At 39.3% G+C, this 21,053-nt stretch overlaps 1 protein-coding gene across 1 annotated transcript in view; it reads right to left on the bottom strand.

The window, feature by feature from the left end:
* Positions 1 to 21,053, bottom strand: part of LOC132349863 (ATP-binding cassette sub-family A member 17-like) — an 83,718-nt gene that overhangs the window by 50,872 nt on the left and 11,793 nt on the right. The window contains 5 exon segments of the mRNA XM_059898685.1: positions 1,235 to 1,389; positions 6,180 to 6,309; positions 8,293 to 8,436; positions 9,415 to 9,587; positions 16,070 to 16,243. Of these exon segments, the coding sequence (XP_059754668.1) occupies positions 1,235 to 1,389; positions 6,180 to 6,309; positions 8,293 to 8,436; positions 9,415 to 9,587; positions 16,070 to 16,243 (776 nt within the window).

Genomic DNA, 21,053 nt, shown 5'->3' with positions numbered 1-21,053 from the left:
ATTGGCAGGCAGATTCTCAACCACTGTGCCACCAGGGAAGTCCCACAACACTTTTTAAAATATGACATCAAAAGCATAAGCAACTAAAGAAAAAATAGATAAGTTGAATTTCATCAAAATTTAAAACTTTTGTGCATCAGAGAACATTATCAACAAGGGGAAAAGATAATGCCCAGAATGGGAGAAAGTTTTTGCAAATCATATATTTGATAAGGGTCTACCATATAGAATACATTAAAAAAATTCTCACAACTAAACTACAAAAAGATAAGCAACCCAATTGAAAAATGAGCAAAGGACTTGAATAGACATTTCTCCAAAGAAATAAACAAATGGCACATAAGCAAATATGCTTAATATCATTAGTCATTCGGGAAATGCAAATCAAAACCACAATGTGATACCAATTCACAGCTACTAGAATGGAAGTACCTCAGAAAGTTTAAAAAAAAGTTAAACACAGAGTTAGATCTTATGACCCATGAATTTCACTACTAGGTATACATCCCTAAGAACTGAAAGGTGTTTAAACAAAAACTTGAAGACTAATATTCATAGCACTATTCACATAGCCAAAAGGTACAAATAACCCAGATGTCCATCAACTGATGAACGGATAAACAAGATATCACATACAATTCCATACAATGGAATACTATTCAGCCATTAAAAGGAGTGAAGTTTTGATACTTGCTGCAACATGGATAAATCTTGAAAACATTATGTTAAGTGAAAGAAACTGGACACAGAAGGTCACATTTTGTATGACTCCATTCATATGAACTACTCAGAAGAGTCAAATCCATAGTGACAGAAAGCAGATTAGTGGTTTCCAGCAGCTGGGGTGAAGGAAGAAGAGGGAGTGGCTGCTAGTGGATCCAGGTTTCTTTTTGGGGTGATGAAAATGTTCCACAATTAGATAGTGGTGATGGTTGCACAACATTGTGAATATAATTTTTAAAACTACTAAATTTTGTATTGTAAAATGGTGAATTTTATGTTATGTGAATTTCATCTAAAAAGAAGTAAAGAATTAAATTAAAACAACACTTTCTAGAAATCCTTTAACTAAAAAATCTTAAATGTCACACCCCTTCCTCTTCCTGAATGTTTAGGGAATAGTGTCCATAAGAGGTTTCAAGTCCCTCTGAGGTTGAGTCAGAGAGCTGCAGGATATCTTACCATCCTCAAGAAAGGATACAGAGGAAACCAAGTCTTTCACCCACTGACTCACCTGAACATAGAAATAAAGATGTTCTGCTACAGTCAAGTTATCAAACAAGATATCATGCTGGGGGCACCAGCCCATGCTCTTCCGGACTTGAAGCATGTCTTGAGAAATTTCATATCCATTGATATATACCTGTCCACTTGAAGGGGAAATAAGACCTAGAAGCAAGTGGAAGACATAATATCCTAAAATCATTGTCATTCAGAGCCACAACAGTGCAAAGGCTTAATGATGTCCTCTGCTTTGTTTGCTTGTTCTCACACATACTACCCTATTCTTCGTGTCATAGTCAGTAACATCCAAGGAGTATATGTTCTATAACAGTGTATGAGGACATCTGGGGGTAGTAGAGATGGGAGATGTCCTTCCTGCTTTTGATGAGTTCCAATCTGGTTAACTGTATAAAACACACATAAGTGTTCTTAAAGCAAATTACATGGCTATAAGCATTAAGTAATAATATGGAGGACTTCCCTGATGGTGCAGTGTTTAAGAATCCGCCTGCCAATGCAGGGGATTGGTCTGGGAAGATCCCACATGTCACGGAGCAAATAAGCCTGTGTGCCACAACTACTGAGCCTGCACTCTAGAGCCCAAGAACCGCAACTACTGAAGCCCGCATGCCTAGATCCCATGGTCCACAACAAGAGAAGCCACAATGAGAAGCCTGTGCACTGCAAAGAAGAGTAGCCCCCACTGGATGCAACTAGAGAAAGTCTGTGTGCAGCAACGAAGACCCAATGCAACCAAAAATTTAAAAAAAAATTTTTTTAATTAAAAAAAATGATATGGACACATATCTTGGTAAAGTTGCAAGATACAAAATTAGTACCAAAAAATCTGTTGCATTTCTATACACTAACAATGAAATATCAGAAAAGGAAATGAAGGAAACAATCCCATTTACCAGTGCATAAAAAAGAACACAATACCTAAGAATAAAGCTACCTAAGGAGATAAAAAACCTGTACTTGGAAAACTGTAAGACGCTGATGAAAGAAATTGAAGATGACACAAAGAGATGTAAAGAGATATACAGTGCTCTTGGATTGGAAGAATTATTATTGTTAAAATGACCATACTACCCAAGGCTATCTATAGATTCAGTGCAACCCCTATCAAATTACCAATGGCATTTTTTCACAGAACTGGAACAAAAAATTTTTAAATTTGTACGGAAACACAAAAGACCCTGAATAACCAAAATGATCTTGATAAAGAAGAACGGAGCAGGAGGAATCATGCTCCCTGGTTTCAGACTATACTATAAAACTACAGTAATGAAAACAGTATGGTACTGGCACAAAAACAGACACATAGAGCAATGGAACAGGATAGAAATCCCAGAAATAAACCCATGCACTTATGGTCAATTAATCTATGATAAAAGAGGCAAGAATATACAATGGAGAAAAGACTGTCTCTTCAGGAAGCGATGCTGGGGAAACTGGACATCTACATGTAAATGAAGGAAATTAGAACATTTTCTCACACCATATATATACAAAAAAAAAACTCAAAATAGATTAAAGATCTAAATGTAAGACCGGATATTGTAAAACTCCTAGAAGAAAACATAGAACACTCTTTGACATAAATTGTAGCAATAATTTTTTTGGATCTGTCTCCTAAGGCAAGGGAAACAAAAACAAAAATAAACAAATGGGACCTAATTAAACTTAAAAGCTTTTGCACAGCAAAAGAAACCATAAACAAAATGAAAAAACCTATGGAATGGGAGAAAATATTGCAAAGATGCTACCAACAAGGGATTAATTTCCAAAATATACAACTTATACAGCTTAATATAAAAAAAAACCTCAATCAAAAACTGGGCAGAAAATCTAAATAGACAGGGATTAATTTCCAAAATATACAACTTATACAGCTTAATATAAAAAAAAACCTCAATCAAAAACTGGGCAGAAAATCTAAATAGACACTTCTACCAAGAAGACATACAGATGGCCAACAGACATATGAAAAGATGCTCAATATCGCTAATTATTAGAAAAATGCAAAGCAAAACTACAGTGAGGTATCACCTTACACAAGTCAGAATGGTCAGCATCAAAAAGTCTACAAATAATAAATGCTGGAGAGGGTGTGGAGAAAAAGGAATCCTCCTGCGTTGTTGGTGGGAATGTAAATTGGTGCGGCCACTATGGATAACAGTATGGAGGTTCCTCAAAAAACTAAAAATAGAGTTACCATATGATCCAGCAATCCCACTCCTGGGCATATATCCAGAGAAAACTCTAATTCCAAAAGCTCCATGCACCCTAATGTTCATTGCAGCACTATTTACAATAGCCAAGACATGGAAGCAACATAAGTGTCCATCAATAGAAGAATGGATAAAGAAGGTGTGGTGTGTCTGTGTGTGTGTGTGTATATATATATATATATATATATATATATATATATATATATATATATATATATATATATACACACACACACACACACATACATACAATGCAATATTACTCAGCCATAAAAAAGAATGAAATAATGCCATTTGCAGCAACATGGATGGACCTAGAGATTATCATATTAAGTGAAGTAAGACTGAGAAAGACAAATATATGATATCACTTATATGTGGAATCTAAAAAAAAATGATACAAATAAACTTATTTACAGAACAGAAATAGACTCACAGACATAGAAAACAAACTTGTGGTTACCAAACGGGAAATGGGGGGGGGGGGAAATTAGCAGTTTGGGATTAACATACACACATTACTATAAACAACCATAGATAGATAAACTATATCTATTTTCCTATAAACAGTGAAACAATAAAGACCTAATGTATAGCACAGGGAACTATATTCAATATCTTGTAATGACCTATAATGGAAAAGAATCTGAAAAAGAATATATATGTGTGTGTGTGTATATATATATGTACCTATATATACATATATATATATACACATATCTGAATCACTTTGCTGTACACCTGAAACTAACACAACATTGTAAATCAACTATACTTCAATTTTAAAAAGTAATAATATGGATGCATAAGTAAATATGGTCAAGGAGAAAAGTATTTCTGGCACCTAAAAGTTTCAAATTGGGATCCTTGAAGGCATGATCCATGACTGACTCATCTCTGATTCCTTCCCAATAAATTCCAAATAAATCCCACTGAATGAATGCACTCACTGCCAAATGTATGTCAGTGTAAAACTTTGCAGGCTGCTCATCTGTATACTATCTTTGTCTTTATTCACATTTTCTTATTTTAAGGATATTTTTCATATTGAAAAAGGACAATAAATTTCTATTGCAACAAAGTTGGAGAAGAAAGCATAAGAAAACAAAGGTTATACAAATCCCATCATAAAAAGACAACTGCTAACATTGTGCTATGTAACTTTATGTATTTTTTATGCATATACTGACTCACACATTAATATTTTACTAAAAATGGGAAAATATAAATTCTGGTTTTTTAACTGGCTTTTTCATACAACAATTGAGGCCATTTGTCTACATCAACAGAATCTATACAATTTTTAAAGGCAAAAAAAGATTTCATTGTTATGAATATATCCTATTTATTTATTCAACCCATACTGGTAGATATTTAGGTTATTTGCAATTCTTCACAAGTATAAACATGTGATATAACTTTGTTTGTTTTTTTTAATAATTTTGACAAATCTTGATGTTTTCAACATTAAGATTTTTTTTAAATTAATTAATCAATTATTTATTTTTGGCTGTGTTGGGTCTTCGTTTCTGTGCGAGGGCTTTCTCTAGTTGTGGCAAGTGGGGGCCACTCTTCATCGCAGTGCGCGGGCCTCTCACTATCGTGGCCTCTTTTGTTGCAGAGCACAGGCTCCAGACGCGCAGGCTCAGTAGTTGTGGCTCACGGGCCTAGCTGCTCCGCGGCATGTGGGATCTTCCCAGACCAGGGCTTGAACCCGTGTCCTCTGCATTAGCAGGCAGATTCTCAACCACTGCGCCACCAGGGAAGCCCATGTGATATAACTTTGCCTGATTCCCCAATTGTTTTCTTAGTCTAAGTCAATACAGGTAGATCTAGTAGGTCAAAAGGGGGACAAGACTTTAAAGGTTTTTGATACTTACTGCCAAATTACCCACTGATTGGGGTTTTCAGATCTTCCATTTTGGTTGTGGATAATAAAGCACCATGAGTGTTTGGGGGAAAAGGGAAAAAAAGTGATACTACTCTACAGTGAATTTAAAAGTCTTTTTTTGGGCTTCCCTGGTGGCGCAGTGGTTGAGAGTCTGCCTGCCAATGCAGGGGACACGGGTTCGAGCCCTGGTCTGGGAAGATCCCACATGCCGCAGAGCAGCCTGGGCCCGTGAGCCACAGTTACTGAGCCTGCACGTCTGGAGCCTGTGGTCCGCAACAAGTGAGGCCGCGGTGGTGAGAGGCCCGCGCGCCGCGATGAAGTGTGGCCCCCGCTCGCCGCAACTAGAGAAAGCCCTCGCACAGAAACGAAGACCCAACACAGCCATAAATAAAATAATAATAATAATCTTTGCTAATTGTTTAAAAAAAAAACTATTCTGAAACAGATAATTTTAGAATAATTCACCAGGTATCATTCTAAAAGTGCCCCTGGCAATCAAAAGTAAGTGGATGAAATATTTGGTTGAGAGATTAGTGGTGCCTCACTGTACCGGAAAGTTCTACCTGGAAGGAAACATGCTAAGCAGTGTTCACAGCTTCCTGATAGTGTTTGAAACTAAGTTCCTCAGACTGACCAAAAGAGTCAAAGATTCCCTTTTCCTGCTACAGGGTAATGTGAACAACCAGGCACCTCTACATAGATAGTAAAAAAACAAACAACAAACAAAGGTGCCAGTGAAATCTGATGAGAGGAGATGGAGCCAAAACATCTAGATCTGGATCAACAATTTCTTCAGCGCTTCCTCGGGAGGGCTGACCCCACACACATACCTGTGAGCATGCCGCAGGTGGTGGTTTTGCCTGCTCCCTTGTGCCCCAGGAGAACAGTGATCTGCCCTTGGTACAGGTTCATGGTCAGATCTTTGACTGCCATGTGTTCATCCCTTCCCTTGTAGAACACCTGTTGAAAAGCCAACTCTGACTGACAGTGTAATATGCACACGCATGTGGCATTTCTGAAGAACCTATGACAGGCCGAGCACCCACACCAATTTCCTCCGAAAGTTCATCAGTGGGACTCCAAGTGGAAATCCATAAGGGAGCTCCTTCTTTCAGAGTTTAGCTGCCTGGAGCTACTGAGGACCATGATGGGGAGCAACACCAGGGGAGTTTCCCTGGCCTCTGGAGCCTGGTGGTAGAGCAGCTGAACCACAGAGGCCAGAGCGCAAGGACGAAGGGCTCCGAGCTTGAACGAGACCTCCCTGCTTCTCAAGCCACACCTTGCTCTGCACTGCCTGGCTAATCCCCTGAGAAACGGCACCCTGCCTCTTTTGTGGGTGGTGTTGATCTAGGAAGAGAACACCAGACAGACCGTCCTGTTTTCTAAATCAAATGTCTCCAGTATTTTAAATACCATTTATTTTTTTCTTATTATACAAGTAATTCATATATGAGTATAAGGAAGAAAATAAAATCACCCATAATGCCACTTGCAGAGATACATCACATTTCAGTCTAGGCCTTAGACAATTTCTGTCCACGCCTTAGCCAATTTCTGTCCTGTCTAATTGCATCTGGACTGGACTTGGGGTCTGGAGTACAGACATTATAGTTGGGTGAAACTTAGACATCACTTCTTCCCACCATTTATCTAACTGTGTTTGGGAGCAGGGTGCTGCGGAAAGGAATTTGGCACACTTCTCCTGCCCCCACATCCATCTGGTATGATTATTTTGAATCAAGTGTGACGGTCCTCTTCCCTAACTTCTCAGTCTCCCTTTTGCAGTTGAGGTGGACATGTGGCAGAATTCTGGGCAATAAGAATCAGGGGTGATCTACCGAAGGGCAGAAAAGAAGGAAGGAAGGAAGGGAGGGAGGAAGGGAGGAAGGGAGGAAGGAAGGAAGGGAGGAAGGGAGGAAGGAAGGAAGGAAGGAAGGGAGGAAGGAAGGAAGGAAGGAAGGAAAGAAGGAAGAAGTCCTCCTAAAAGAAAGCCCCTCGCTCTTATCTTTCCCTATAGATGAGCGACAGCAGCCATCTTGCAACCGGGAAATGACAAGCACGAAGATGAGAGCTATGTGCTTCCACTGGCCCAGGGAAAATAAATGAAAGCAAGTGAGCAGAAAGAGCAGGGGTCTGGGACGGCTTTGCTGAGCAGCTGAAATCATGCCAGAACCATGTGCCTGCAGACTGCTTGTTATGTGAAAAGAGGAAACGAAATCCCTGCTTATTGAAGCTACAATAAATTGGGTGAAGACTGGAGCATTCCAAGCTGCTACCACAGTATGTAAAGGAGCTGGGATGATCCCCCATGCTGTGGAGCCCCTGGGCCAGCATGTGATCCACTTGATCCCATAGGCCAAGGAGGCGACACAAAGTATTGAGCTAGCACCTTGACTGTGACCTTGTATCAGTCATACAGAGGACACTGCTTCTCCTTAGGCTCATCGTATTTGAAGAATGGAAGATTCCAAACAAAAAAATAATGCTCTGGAGGACACACCAGGGTACAGAGCTTATAGCCAATCATCCTGTCAGGGGAGTCCTTAGTCAATGCAGGACTCAGCAGACACTGGTGAAAGAACAAACACTTCTGCATCTGGAAGCCAGCAGTGAAATCTGGTTTACTATTTGATTTGGTTATGTAAAAACACTGGTGGATCAAAGTCAGCCATCAAATGACTGAGTTCCAGGGTGTCCCCAACAAGAGATGTTTGGCATTTGCGAGACTTTTTCAAGAACGATCACCTAGACCCTCCATCCAGTCATTTAACTTTATGACAGAAAACAGGACATTTTACATTATACTCCTAATTTTGAGGATAACATTACAGAAGGGAATTAAAAATCTATCACAAAATGTACCTTGTAACCACTGTCAGAATAAAACAGAAGCCTCTATGCACTATTTCTCAAGTCCTTGGAAGAAGATTTGTGAGCTGATACCTTGTATAGATGTTGGATTTCAATTCCTTTTATCAAATCAGTAGGCTCTTCCTGAATGAACTTGCTTTACAGAGCTTTCTGAGGATCCCCCAACTCCAGCACTGAATTCGTAAGGGATATAAGTTCTCCACGCCAGTAGGAGGGCTAGAGAGGAAGTCAACTTGCATTAATACATTTAGGTGAATTGGCTCTCTTCTTCTGGAAGATAAATATTTTGGTAAATTAAATTCTCACACTTCCCTCCCCCCATCCCCACCCCAGCCTCACCCACCGGAGTTTCCTGGTATCGAACACTTAATGGTGCCTGAAGAAGTCAAGAATTTGCTCACAGACTTACTACTAATAAACTGCATTTCAACCTACAACCCGTGGTCCGGAGGATGGAGCTACAAATGATGCCTCGTATCCACACTCCTGGTGTACTGGGGAAGCTGTCGTGTTGGCAGTCAGCACCCCTGTGGGCTGAGGCCTGGAGAAATACTGGCGTTAACAATCTACCCATTTCTCCACAGACCAAGAAGGGCAAGCATGGCAGCCTTTGCCGAGGCCTGAAGTGAGTACCTGTGCAATTCAGATGGGATCAGACTGAATCTGCAAGAGGACTGAATCAGGCATGATGGGTTCAACTTTGTAGGAAAAATTTACTCACCATAGGAGAGAAAAGATTTGGAGAGCTTCATGGGCTTGTCAACGAAAGCTGTGCCCCGTGCCCATGCCCCCAGGTCACAGAGGTGTCTCAAAGAGCTTCAGGGCCTTGTCACCAGCCCAAAGAGGAAAAAGGCCGAGGAGTCCTGAGGGCTCTACCTTGTTGGGGTGCCATTCTGTGAGAGAATGCAGGGCCTGCCACTCAAGTGGGCACATGTGAGACAGTCACAGGCACTCTTAAGGGGACTCTGCACAGGGTATCAGCAGTGGGGCAAGAGTCAGAGAGACAGACTTGTTAATTATGCTCCCTTGGCAACCACAAGTTGATAGGTTTGGGGTGAATCCAGGTTAGAGAACTGCACTTAGATTTCCAGGAGTTTGAGGTTGCAACCAACACCACAAAGAGGGATAGGAATATTGATGATGAGCTATAAAAATTCTAATGTCAATCTATAAAACAGCAGCATCAGTACTCACCATGAGAAAGAAGTACCAAGGTTTGGGTGTACCATACACCCCTGGGAAGACGGACTCCACATACCAGGCCACCAAGCCATATAAGAGAGAGTCCAGCAGTAGCATCAGCAGCACCTGAGTGAAGTTAAACTCTCCTCCTATACTGCCCATGTTCCTCCATTGGATGCCTGTGCCTATTCCAAAGGAAGGAAAACAGTCACCACATCGAAGACAGAGAAAAGTTACCAGAACTTTCCAATCAAGCAGTTGGAGAACAAGCCAATGAGAAGACTGGACTATTCATGTCTGGGGTATTAAGGGACAAAAGTTAGGCACAGGAAAAGAAAAGCTAGTTGTTGGTTTCTCAAAGAAGGTAAAACTTTTTTGTTTTTGTTTTTGTTTGTTTTTTGGTTTTTTTGACCATGCCACACAGCTTGTGGGATCTTAGTTCCCCAACCAGGGATTGAACTTGGGCCCAGCCGTGAAAGCGCTGAGTCCTAACCACTGGGCTGACAGGGAATCCCTAATAAAACATTCTTATTATCGGCAAAATGATTCTTTGGCACCAAGAAGTAGAAATTTGGTCATCTGAGACACATCTTCACACTCTTGCACATGCTGTCAGGAAAGCCCTTCCTACTCCTCCCCACCTTTTTTGCTTGGTTAATTCTTACTTGGTAGGTCAGCACAGGTATCTCCTTCCCCAGCAAGCATGTATACTCACTCTCTTGGGTTATATGTCTAACCCACGTGCATCTGGGGCACCCTGCGCTAACTGTGAGCATTGAAGGTCTCACTCCGCACTGTGAATCTGCTCACTTATTGCCAACCCCAGCTTGGGGCCAGGGACTGTCAGGTTATCTCAGTATCTCCAACATCTGACCCAGGGCCTCATATGCAGCAGCTGCTCAATACATACATATGCCATGAAGAAAGGAGTGCTGAGGATGGGCTTGGGACCAATTCCTGGGTGCGTATAAAGATAAGTATCCTTTGTGATGCCAAGTGTCTAATCTGAATGCAAGCTGACTAAGCTTCTCATGTAAAGCATCCAAGATACCCTGCATCTGCTGCCACACGGCAGGATTGAGGAGGTGGTAACTAGCAACACCAGAGGAGACGTTCAAATACTGGTGAGCAGACAGATGGGCTAGAACGGTGCTCCTCAAACTTTCCTGTACTCACTAATCACCTGGGGATTTTGTTCTGATTAAGTGTGTCTGGATGGGCCTGGGAGTCTGCATTCCTAACAAGCTCTCTGAGGGTTCTGATGCTGCTGGTGCACAGGCCATGCTGTGAGGGGCGAGGGGCCAGGAAACCTCTGAGGCCCTTCCTGAGATGAGATTCTATGACTTGTGTCTGTCTTTGTGCCAATCGAGAGCCTTGCCTTTCACCACGGCTTACAGACAGGTCTCGCAAACCTCAGCTGCCGTAAACAGTCAGCACACTTAGTTTGTGAAAGCCAGGTGCATCCTTGTTCAGTGTAAGTCTGCAGTGTCCGAAAAGAAGAAAGAGACAAGGCTCCTTCCCCACCTCAGCAGACATTTGATTGCCAGTTAACTTTATTTATTTATTGGGAATATACATATCAAGTATATAAAATGGAGTTTAACAAGCAATTACAAAGGAAGTACTTTGTACAACTACCACCCAAATCAGTAACCCCCAAAACCCCAAATATGCACACCTCCTTTACAACTTCACCGTCATCTTTGTCTGTAGGCAGCATCTAGTTGGGTTTTGCCTTTTTATCTAAACTGAGAGTCTCTTTTTAATTGGTATGTTTAGATTATTCACGTTTAATGTGATTATTGATTGGATTAAAATCTACCACTTTGCCAGCTCTTTTCTATTTGGTTCAAACTTTTCTTTGTTTCTTTTTTCCTCTTCTTCTTGCATTAATGGGGATTTTTTTTAATGATTCCATTTTATTTCCACTATCGATTTATTACTTATAACTCTAAAAATTTTTTTAGTGTTGTTGTAGGGTTTAAAATCATCTTTAATTAGTCTATCTTCAAATAATATTATACTACTTCATGTGTAGCATGAGGATCTTACAACAATTTCCAGTTTCCAGTTCTTCCCTCCCACCCTTTGCTACTGTTGTCATACATTTTATTTTCACATAAGCTATAAACACAATACATTGCTACCACTTTTGCTTTAGACAGTCAGTTCTCTTTTAGAGCCAGAAAACTCCACAAAAGACAAAATAAACTGTATTTTCAATTTTCAGTGCTCTTAATTTCTTTGTGCAGATCCAAGCTTCTGTCTGATATGATACTGTTTTTGCTTGAAGAACTCAACATTTCTCGTAATGTCTCCCAGCAATCAATTCTGTCGCTTTGGTTTGAGAGAGTCTTCATTTCTCCCTAATTTTCCCCTGGATATAGAACACTGAGTTGACAAGGTTTTTCTTTCAGTACTTTCTTTAACTATGTCACTTCATTTTCTTCTAGCTTGCATATGTTTATTGGCTATTTGGATATGTCTTTTCATGAAGTGCCTATTTTTGCCTGTTTTTTTCTTTACTATAAAGTATGATATATAATTGATTTTATGAATTCTTTAAATATTCTGGATACAAGCCTTTTGCAGGTTAAATGTATCGAGCATCCTCTCCCACTCTGTAGCTTCTCCTTTCATTCTCTTCATGGTGTCTTAATTTTAATGTCATTATTTATCAGTCTTTTCCTGATGGTTAGTTATTTTTGTGCCTTGTTTAAGAAATCTTTCCTACTTCAAGTACATGAATGTACCCTCCTATATCATCTCCAAAAAACTTTATAGTTTTTTTACATTGGAATTGATATCTGTGTATGGTGTGAATTTAAAGTCCAATTTCAATTTTTTCCATAAGGTTCTTTAGTTGCTCCAGCACCATTTATTAAATCCCACTGCTCTGAAGTATCATCTCTGATATTTAACAATGCATTTACCTCTCCCTTCTTTTCTGTTCTATTAGTCTATTTGTCAACCATAATCTTAATTACTATTGCTTTATGATAAATCACGAAATCCGGTAAAACAAGTTTTGCTATTTTGTTCTTCCTCAAGAGTTCTTGGCTATTCTTGGTCCTTTATACTCCCATGTACATTTGAGAATCAGCTCATCGAGTTCTATTTAAAAAACAAAACAAAACAAAAATACTGCTGGAGTTTGGATTGGGTAGGAGTTAGCTGTTACTTCTTTCCACAATTTATTTATTTGTGTTTTGAGAGCAGGGTGCTGCTGAAAGCAATCTGGCAAAGTTCACCTGTCCCCACATCTCTTTGATCATGATTGTTCTTCCCTGACTTCTCATCCCCCTTTGCAGTAGAAGAGGCCATGTGACATAATTCCTCTCCCACACCACTTCTTGACTCAACCAATCTTTTGATTATTCCATTTTCTCTCTATTAAGTTTGAAAGTTATACACTGTTCCTAGCCTTTTCCTGGTCGGCTCAGTAATGAATTACCAGGTCTACATTGCCGCAAAGTCTAAAGTTAATCAATATCTTTATTCCCCTTCCAAAAAGTATTTACCCCCACTGATTTCTGACTTTATCTCCTCAAAAACCCTTTTATGTATTTTAATTCTATCTTTTAAAAAAGATCCTAAAGACATCATCATTATCATCATCATCATCATTATTTTTTTTTTTTAAAGACCATTTTCTTCCTCATTTTTTTTTTTAATTTATTTATTTATTGGCTGTGTTGGGTCTTCGTTTCTGTGCGAGGGCTTTCTCTAGTTGCGGCAAGTGGGGGCCACTCTTCATCGCGGTGCGCAGGCCTCTCACCGTCGCGGCCTCTCTTGTTGCGGAGCACAGGTCCAGACGCGCAGGCTCAGTAATTGTGGCTAACGGGCCTATTTGCTCCGTGGCATGTGGGATCTTCCCAGACCAGGGCTCGAACCCGTGTCCCCTGCATTGGCAGGCAGACTCTCAACCACTGCGCCACCAGGGAAGCTCCCCATTATTATTTTATACAACGTATAAAGCCACTATCTTCAGGCTCCCACTCTTGGCTCCTCTGAAAAGCAATGTCTTTTTTTTTCCCCTCCAGCTACTTTTAAGATTTTTCTCTTGACCTCTGGTATGTTCAATTTTATGTTGGTATGTCTAATGTAGATTTCTTATTGTTAATCTTGTTTGGGATTTGCTGGGCTTCCTGAAATCCAGTTTTGGAACAAGTTTGGCCACCATCTTTTCAAATGTATTTCTCTGCCCTATTCTCTGTTTTCCTACTGGAACTCTTTTGCTCAGAGGTCATTTGCTAACAAGAAAACTTTGGGCTTCCATTCGGATGGCCTTTCAAGGCAAGGGAGCTAAACAACAAGGCCCAGCGTCCCACCCAGGTGGAGAGCATAATAGGAGGCCCTTCTCACATTAATAGGGGTCCCAGAGATAAATTCAATAGTCACAGGTTAGGTTCTTTGTGACACAGACCCTGAAATGGAGTTTAGTATGCAAAATGTTTATTAAGGAATACCCTTGAGATCAATACCTGTGGAAGGGAAGAGATTGAAACAAGATTAGTCAGGGCTACAAGATAGCACTGACAAGCTTGAGGAGTTGAGATAAAATGGCCCATCTGAGCATCTATAATAACCCATCCACTAAGTTTTTTATTAGTTATAAAAAGATATTTGGGTATTAATAAGATGACATCTCTGTTTTGTTTCTCAACTGGTTCAGAAACTAAGGAGGGGAGAAGGGTGCTATTTACTGGGCCTCTTAAAAACTAAAATCAATCTAGTAAATAATAAATTAACAAATAAATCAATAAATGGAAGTTTCAAGTGACAAACCCAGTTGCTCCACAAGCATGCAGGTTCTGATTTTAAGAGGCCAAAATGTTTCTGCCATACAACCAGAGGCCTGATTCATGTTGTATATAGTGATTCCTGCTCAAGATTAAAACTGAAAGCTCTGCACTAGACTTACTGCGAAAATGTACAGAGTAATTTTATCTATTCACTCACTAGAAGGCGTGCTATCTGATTTGAGCAGATAGGTCAGATGAATAGGAAAAACTAATCCAGTGAAAGTATGAGGATTCTAAATAAGAAATATTATCCTCGGATTTCTAACATTTCATCAATTATATTCTTAGAGATTCCTACCTGCTTATGATCATATGCATTTGCATTTCCTTCAGTTGTAACACTAGACACCATTTGTGGGCTATCCTGTGCCTTTCAGGAATGAACACTGATCATAACACACAGTTCATCCAGTCCAACCACCTACCTAAATTCCCTCAATTTCAACAGATAGGCTCCATAAAGCATCTACGTTCATTCACTAACATGTAAGGAATCAGATATACCATTTCAAATCTAGCTTCCCTCCATAAGTATTTGTAAATCATGGTCTCAACATTGCTTTGTTAAAGAAAACCACTCACTTTCAATAAATTCTGGTCAACTTAACATCCTTTATTAAATTTTAAGCACCCTTAATCCATTTAGACCATCCAAACTTAATAAAGAAATTCATTGGTAGGTGATGCCTCTAACCAGGACATTGGAGATTATCCTAATTGCAGTAAGGGGACCCACAAACTCGATCCAACTTATAACTCCTATCCCTGTTATCTGCTGCTAATCCAAGCTTTATCATTTGGGACCTGGACTCTGGTGATAAAAGCTAACGTTGAGCAAAGAAGGCACTTGCTAGAGTGTTCAGAGCAGATCATCTTAGTACCACTGAAATGTGAAACTGTTCCATTCAGTAAGTACTGTAACCCCACAGACCTCAGGGTCCTACATTTTATTTATTTATCTGTTTGTTTGTTTATGGCTGTGTTGGGTCTTCGTTGCTGCGCATGGGCTTTCTCTAGTTGTGGTGATCAGGGGCTACTCTTCGTTGCAGTGTGCGGGCTTCTCATTCAGTGGCTTCTCTTCTTGCAGAGCACAGGCTCTAGGCACGTGGGCTTCAGTAGTTGTGGCATGTGGGCTCAGTAGTTGTGGCTCATGGGCTCTAGAGCGCAGGCTCAGTAGTTGTGGCGCAGGGGCTTAGTTACTCCGTGGCATGTGGGATCTTCCCGGACCAGGGCTCGAACCTGTGTCCCCTGCCTTGGCGGTGGATTCTTAACCACTGTGCCACCAGGGAAGTCCCAGGGTCCTATATTTTGATTGACATGTTGGCTGCAATCTTCTGCAATGACTGTAGATGTTGTGGGGAATTCTTCAAACTCCAGCAACATGAGACAAATGAAAACTTGATGTTGTACTTTCACCCCAAAGTGTGGAAGTTGTAACATTTCTGACGGAAGGTCCCCTAGACCAACTTGTGAAAGAAGACTAACTCTGAAGCCTATGAGAATAAAATATGGTATCTGTAATAGCACTACATTATCTGTAAAGTTCTAAAGTGTTATTTGAACTTCTAATCATAAATCTATATATTTTAGATCTATACAACTATATAGGTGTAAAATTCCCTAAATCATTTACATGGTTTAGTTTTTCTCCCAAACTACATTGTAAGCTGCATGATGTAAACTTCATTCTACATTTCTTAAGTGTTCCTTACAGTACCTACCATAGGTGTAAGTATACTGTAAATGCTCAGAACACTGAATAAAATGAGCCAGTTATGTTTATTTGGAAATGAAGGTCAACTCTGCCTGTCAGCAAATGGCAAAACATCAAGGCAGTTTACCTTGAGAAAGGTAAGGCTCACCTTTTGTCTCATATGTGGAGATTAATCAGCCTCCCAGCGCCATGGCATCATTGGAGAGGAGACAAAAGGCAATCATTTGGAAGTGACTCCTTTGGTTGTAGCTGAAAGTGAGGTACAGGTATGGGAGGTAGGTGAAGAAGAAGATGATGCCTCTGGAGGCGGTTGCAACATGAGCTGCAAATTCAGAGGGAAGAAATGAAAAGAGTTTCATCAATAATGCACAAAGAGGGACTTCCCTGGTGGTGCAGTGGTTAAGAGTCCGCCTGCCAATGCAGGGGACACGGGTTCAAGCCCTAGTTTGGGAGGATCACACATGCTGCAGAGCAACTAAGACTGTGTGCCACAACTACTGAGCCTGTGCTCTAGAGCCCATGAGCCACAACTACTGAGCCCACGTGCCACAACTACTGAAGCCTGTGCGCCTAGAGCCCGTGCTCCGCAACAAGAGAAGCCACCGCAATGAGAAGCCCGCACACCGCAACGAAGAGTAGCCCCTGCTCGCCGCAACTAGAGAAAGCCTGCATGCAGCAACACTCAACACAGCCAAAAATAAATAAATAAATAAATTTATATAAAAAAATAATGCACAAAGAACCTATATGAGAAAACAATCTAAAAGAGAATGAATATATGTATATGTATAACTGAATCACTTTGCTGTACAGCAGAAATTAATATAACATTGTAAATCAACTATATTTCAATGAAATAAATTTTTTTTTAAATAAAAAAATAATGCACAAAGAAGTATAATGCAAGTCTCTTTTCCCTGCCATGGTAAGGAAAGCATCTCTGCATTTGTCTCAGCATTTCAGAAGGGAAGCAGTCTTTTAAGAAATTTTGATAGAAACCTTTTATACTTGCACTTTCACTATCAAAAGACTAAGAGGATTTGTTGCACTTAAAAATTAATCAATCCTTACGAAAAAGCACAAACATTTAATTGCCTAAAACTTCCTCTAATACTGCATTAATAACATCTCCTACAATAAAAACCATCTTCTTCAAAGATGAGCGGTAGATTATATAGCATCTATGGAGCATTGCCTGGCACTGTGGCAAGCACTTTATATACAGTATCTTATTTAATCTTCATAACCTCCCTGTTTTTCAGAGGAAGAAACTGAGGCTTGGCCGCATTAAATAAATTTGCTCAATGTCATGGAACTAGTAAATGATGGGTCAAGGATTCAAGGTTTCCCAGGCTCTAAGTATAGTGGCTCCAGATTTGGAGATAAACCAATCAAACTGAAGTCTGGGAGATAAATGCAAAATAAATGCAAACATCTGCCTTCCAGGAAGTTAAGAGAATATAGATCGAAAATGTAAGGATTGCATATATAACAGAAAGAGCCACAGTTAAGGCATCAGGCAGCCCTTCACTGAACCTGACTACATGAACTATGGCTGACCCTGGGTCTTCTATAACTTCTCTGACTTTGTTTCTTCTTTTGTAAAAGGTGATAATAATTGCTAACATGTACTAAGTTCTTACTATATACCAAGTATTGTTCTCAGCATTTTACATCCCATTTAATCCTCATAACTAAGTTATAAGTGCTATCATTTTCCAGTTTCACAGAAGGGGAAATGGATACAGAATCTATTGACCTGCTCAAGGTCAGGATCTACACCAAGATGTAAATACAGCACTCTGAGGCCAGAGCAAGAGCTTCTGACCTTGCTGTAACAAGTAAAGCCTTCTTGTTTATCTACTTGATATATAGTAGTATATATCTCCTAATCCCATACTCTTAATTTATTCTCTCCCCTTTCCCTTTGGTAACCATAAATTTGTTTTCTATGTCTGTGAATCTGTTTCTGTCTTGTAAATAAGTTCATTTGTATCATTTTTTTAAGATTCCACATGTAAGTGATACTATATGATATTTGTCTTTCTCTGTCTGACTTACTTCGCTTTGTATGATTATCTCTAGGTCTATCCATGTTGCTGCAAATGGCACTATTTCATTCTTTTTTACGTCTGAGTGATATTCCATTATATATACACCACATCTACTTTATCCATTCATCTGTTGATGGACACATGTTGCTTTCATGTCTTGGCCATTGCAAATAATGCTGCTATGGACATTGGGGGTGCATGTATCTTTTCGAATTATAGTTTTTGTCTTTTCTAGATATATGCCCAGGAGTGGGATTGCTGGATCATATGGTAATTCTATTTTTAGTTTTTTAAGGAACCTCCAGACTGTTTTCCATAGTGGTTGCACTAGTTTACATTCCCACCAACAGGGGTTCGCTTTTCCCCATACCCTCTCCAGCATTTATTATTTCTAGACTTTTTGATAATGGCCATTCTGACTAATGTGAGGTGATACCTCATTGCAGTTTTGATTTGCATTTCTCTAATAATTAGCAATGTTGAGCATCTTTTCATATGCCCTTTGGCCATTGGCTTTAGTTACCTTTATCAGGGGTCTTTATTTCTTCTTATGGCTTTGAGTTACTGTCTAGTGACTTTTCATTTCAGCCTGAAGAACTCCCTTTAGCAGGGAACGGAAGGCCTATTGGTAATAAACTCCCTCAGCCTTTGTTTATCCAAAAATGTCTTAATTTCTCCATCATTCTTGAGGGATAGTTTTGCCAGATAGAAAATTCTTGGTTAAAAGTTTTTTTTTTCCTTTCAAGATTTAAAATGTCATCTCACTACCTTCTAGACTCCATAGTTTCTCTAGAGAAATCAGCTGTTAATCTTATTGAGTATGTAGGGACTCTCTTCTCTCTTGCTGCTTTCAAAATGCTCTCTTTGTCTTTGAGTTCTGACAATTGGAATTTTAGACTTTTACTGGGGATCTCTTTGAGTTTATCTTGCTTGGAGTTCATTGAGCTTCTTGGGTTTGTAGATTCATGTATTTCATCAAATTAGGAGGAGTTTTCAGCCATTATTTCTTCAAATATTTTTTCTGCTTCTTTTCTCTCTCTCTTCTCATTCTGGGACTCCTATGATGTGTATGCTGGTGTTTGATGGTGTCCCACAGGTCTCTCAGGTTCTGTTCTAACAAAGAAAAGCCCAGGACTAGATGCCTTCTCTGGTGAATTCTATCAAACATTTAAAGATGAGTTAACACCAATCTTTCTCAAACTCTAGATATAAAGACCAATGGAATACATTAGAGAGCCCAGAAATAAACCCTCACAAATATAATTAACTTGGGTGCCAAGACTATTCAATGGACAGTCTTTCAACAAATGGTGCTGGGAAAACTGGATATCTCCATTCAGAAGAATGAAGTGGAACCCTTACCTTATACCATATGCAAAAATTAATTCAAAATGGATCAAAGATCTAAACATAAAGCTAAAAACCATAAAACTCTTAGAAGAAAACTTAGTGGAAAATCTTCATAACCTTGGATTTGGCAACAGTTTCTTACGTATGATACCAAAAACACAGACAACAAAAGAAAAAAATAGATAAATTGAACTTCAACAATTTTAAAACTTTTATGCATCAAAAGACACTACCAAGAGAGTAAAAAGACTACTCACAGAATGGAACAAAATATTTGCAAGCCATATATCTATTAAGGAATTGATATCCAAAATACATAAAGAACTCCTACAACTCAATGTCAACAAAACAAACAATGCAAGCAAAACATGAGCAAAGGACTTGAATAGACATTTCTACAAAGAAATTGGAACCCTTGTGTATTTCTGATGGGAATGTAAAATGGCGCAGCTTCTGTGGAAAACAACAGTTTGATGATGCCTCAAAAAGTTAAATAGAATGACCATATGACTCAGCAATTACACTCCTCGGTGTATACCCAAAGGAACTGAAAACAGGGACTCAAACAGATACTTGTACATGAATGTTCATAACAGAATTATTCACAACAGTCAAAAGGTAGAAACAACCCAATGTTCATCAACAGATGAATAGATAAACAAAATGTGGGGAGTATTACTCAGCCATCATAAGGAATGAAGTGAGGAAGAAGTTCAAGTGGCTATCCCATTGTCCTGGTGCCATTTGTTGAAGAGACTATTCTTTCTTCATTGAATGGTCTTGGCATCCTTGTCAAAAATCAATTGGCAATGAGATGTATGGGTTTCTAGACCCTCAGTTCTATTCCATTGATCTGTATGTCTATCTTTATGCTGGTACCACACGGTTTTGATCTCTATAGCTTGGTAGTAAGTTTGAAATCATGAAGTGTGAGTCCTCCAACTCTTTCCAAAATTGTTTTGCCATTTTGAGGCCCCTTGCAATTTCATATGAAATTTGTCAGTTTCTGAGAAAAAGGCAGTTGGGATTTTAATAGAGATTGAATTGAATCTGTAGATCAATTTGGGGAGTATTGCTATCTTAATATTGTCTTCCAATCTATGAACATAGGATGTCTTTTCATCAATTTAAGACTTCTTTGATTTATTTTAGCAATGCTCTGTAGTTTTCAGTGTACAAGTATTTCATCTTAGTGGTCAGATGTATTCCTAGGTATTTTATCTTGGATGCTATTTTAAGTGGAATTGTTTTCTTGATTTCTTTTCAGAATGTTCATTGCTAGTATATAGAAATATAACTGATTTTTGTGTGTCCATCTTGTGCCCTGCAAATTTGCTGAATTCATTTATTAGCTCCAATAGTTCCTTCTGTGGATTCTTTAGGATTTTTCATATATAAGATCATGTCATCTTTGAATAGAGAGAGTTTTACTTCTTCTTCCCAAATTGCATGCTTTTTATTTCCTAATTGCTCTGGCTAGAACTTCCAGTATAAAACTGAATATCAGAGGGGAAAGTGATATTCAGTGATATTCTTTGTCTTATTCCTGATCTTAGGGGGAAGGCTTTCAATCTTTCACAACAGACTATGATGCTAGCTGTGGGGTTTTCATAAATGCTCAGTATCAGGTTGAGGAAGTTCCTTTATATCCCGGTTTGTTAATTTTTTTTTATCATGAAAGATATTGGATTTTGTCATATGCTTTTTCAGTATCAATTGTGATAAATA

The sequence above is a fragment of the Balaenoptera ricei genome, chromosome 15 (assembly GCF_028023285.1).
Source record: "Balaenoptera ricei isolate mBalRic1 chromosome 15, mBalRic1.hap2, whole genome shotgun sequence".
Classification (NCBI taxonomy): Eukaryota; Metazoa; Chordata; class Mammalia; order Artiodactyla; family Balaenopteridae; genus Balaenoptera; species Balaenoptera ricei.
This window is presented reverse-complemented; position numbering and strand designations above follow the sequence as displayed.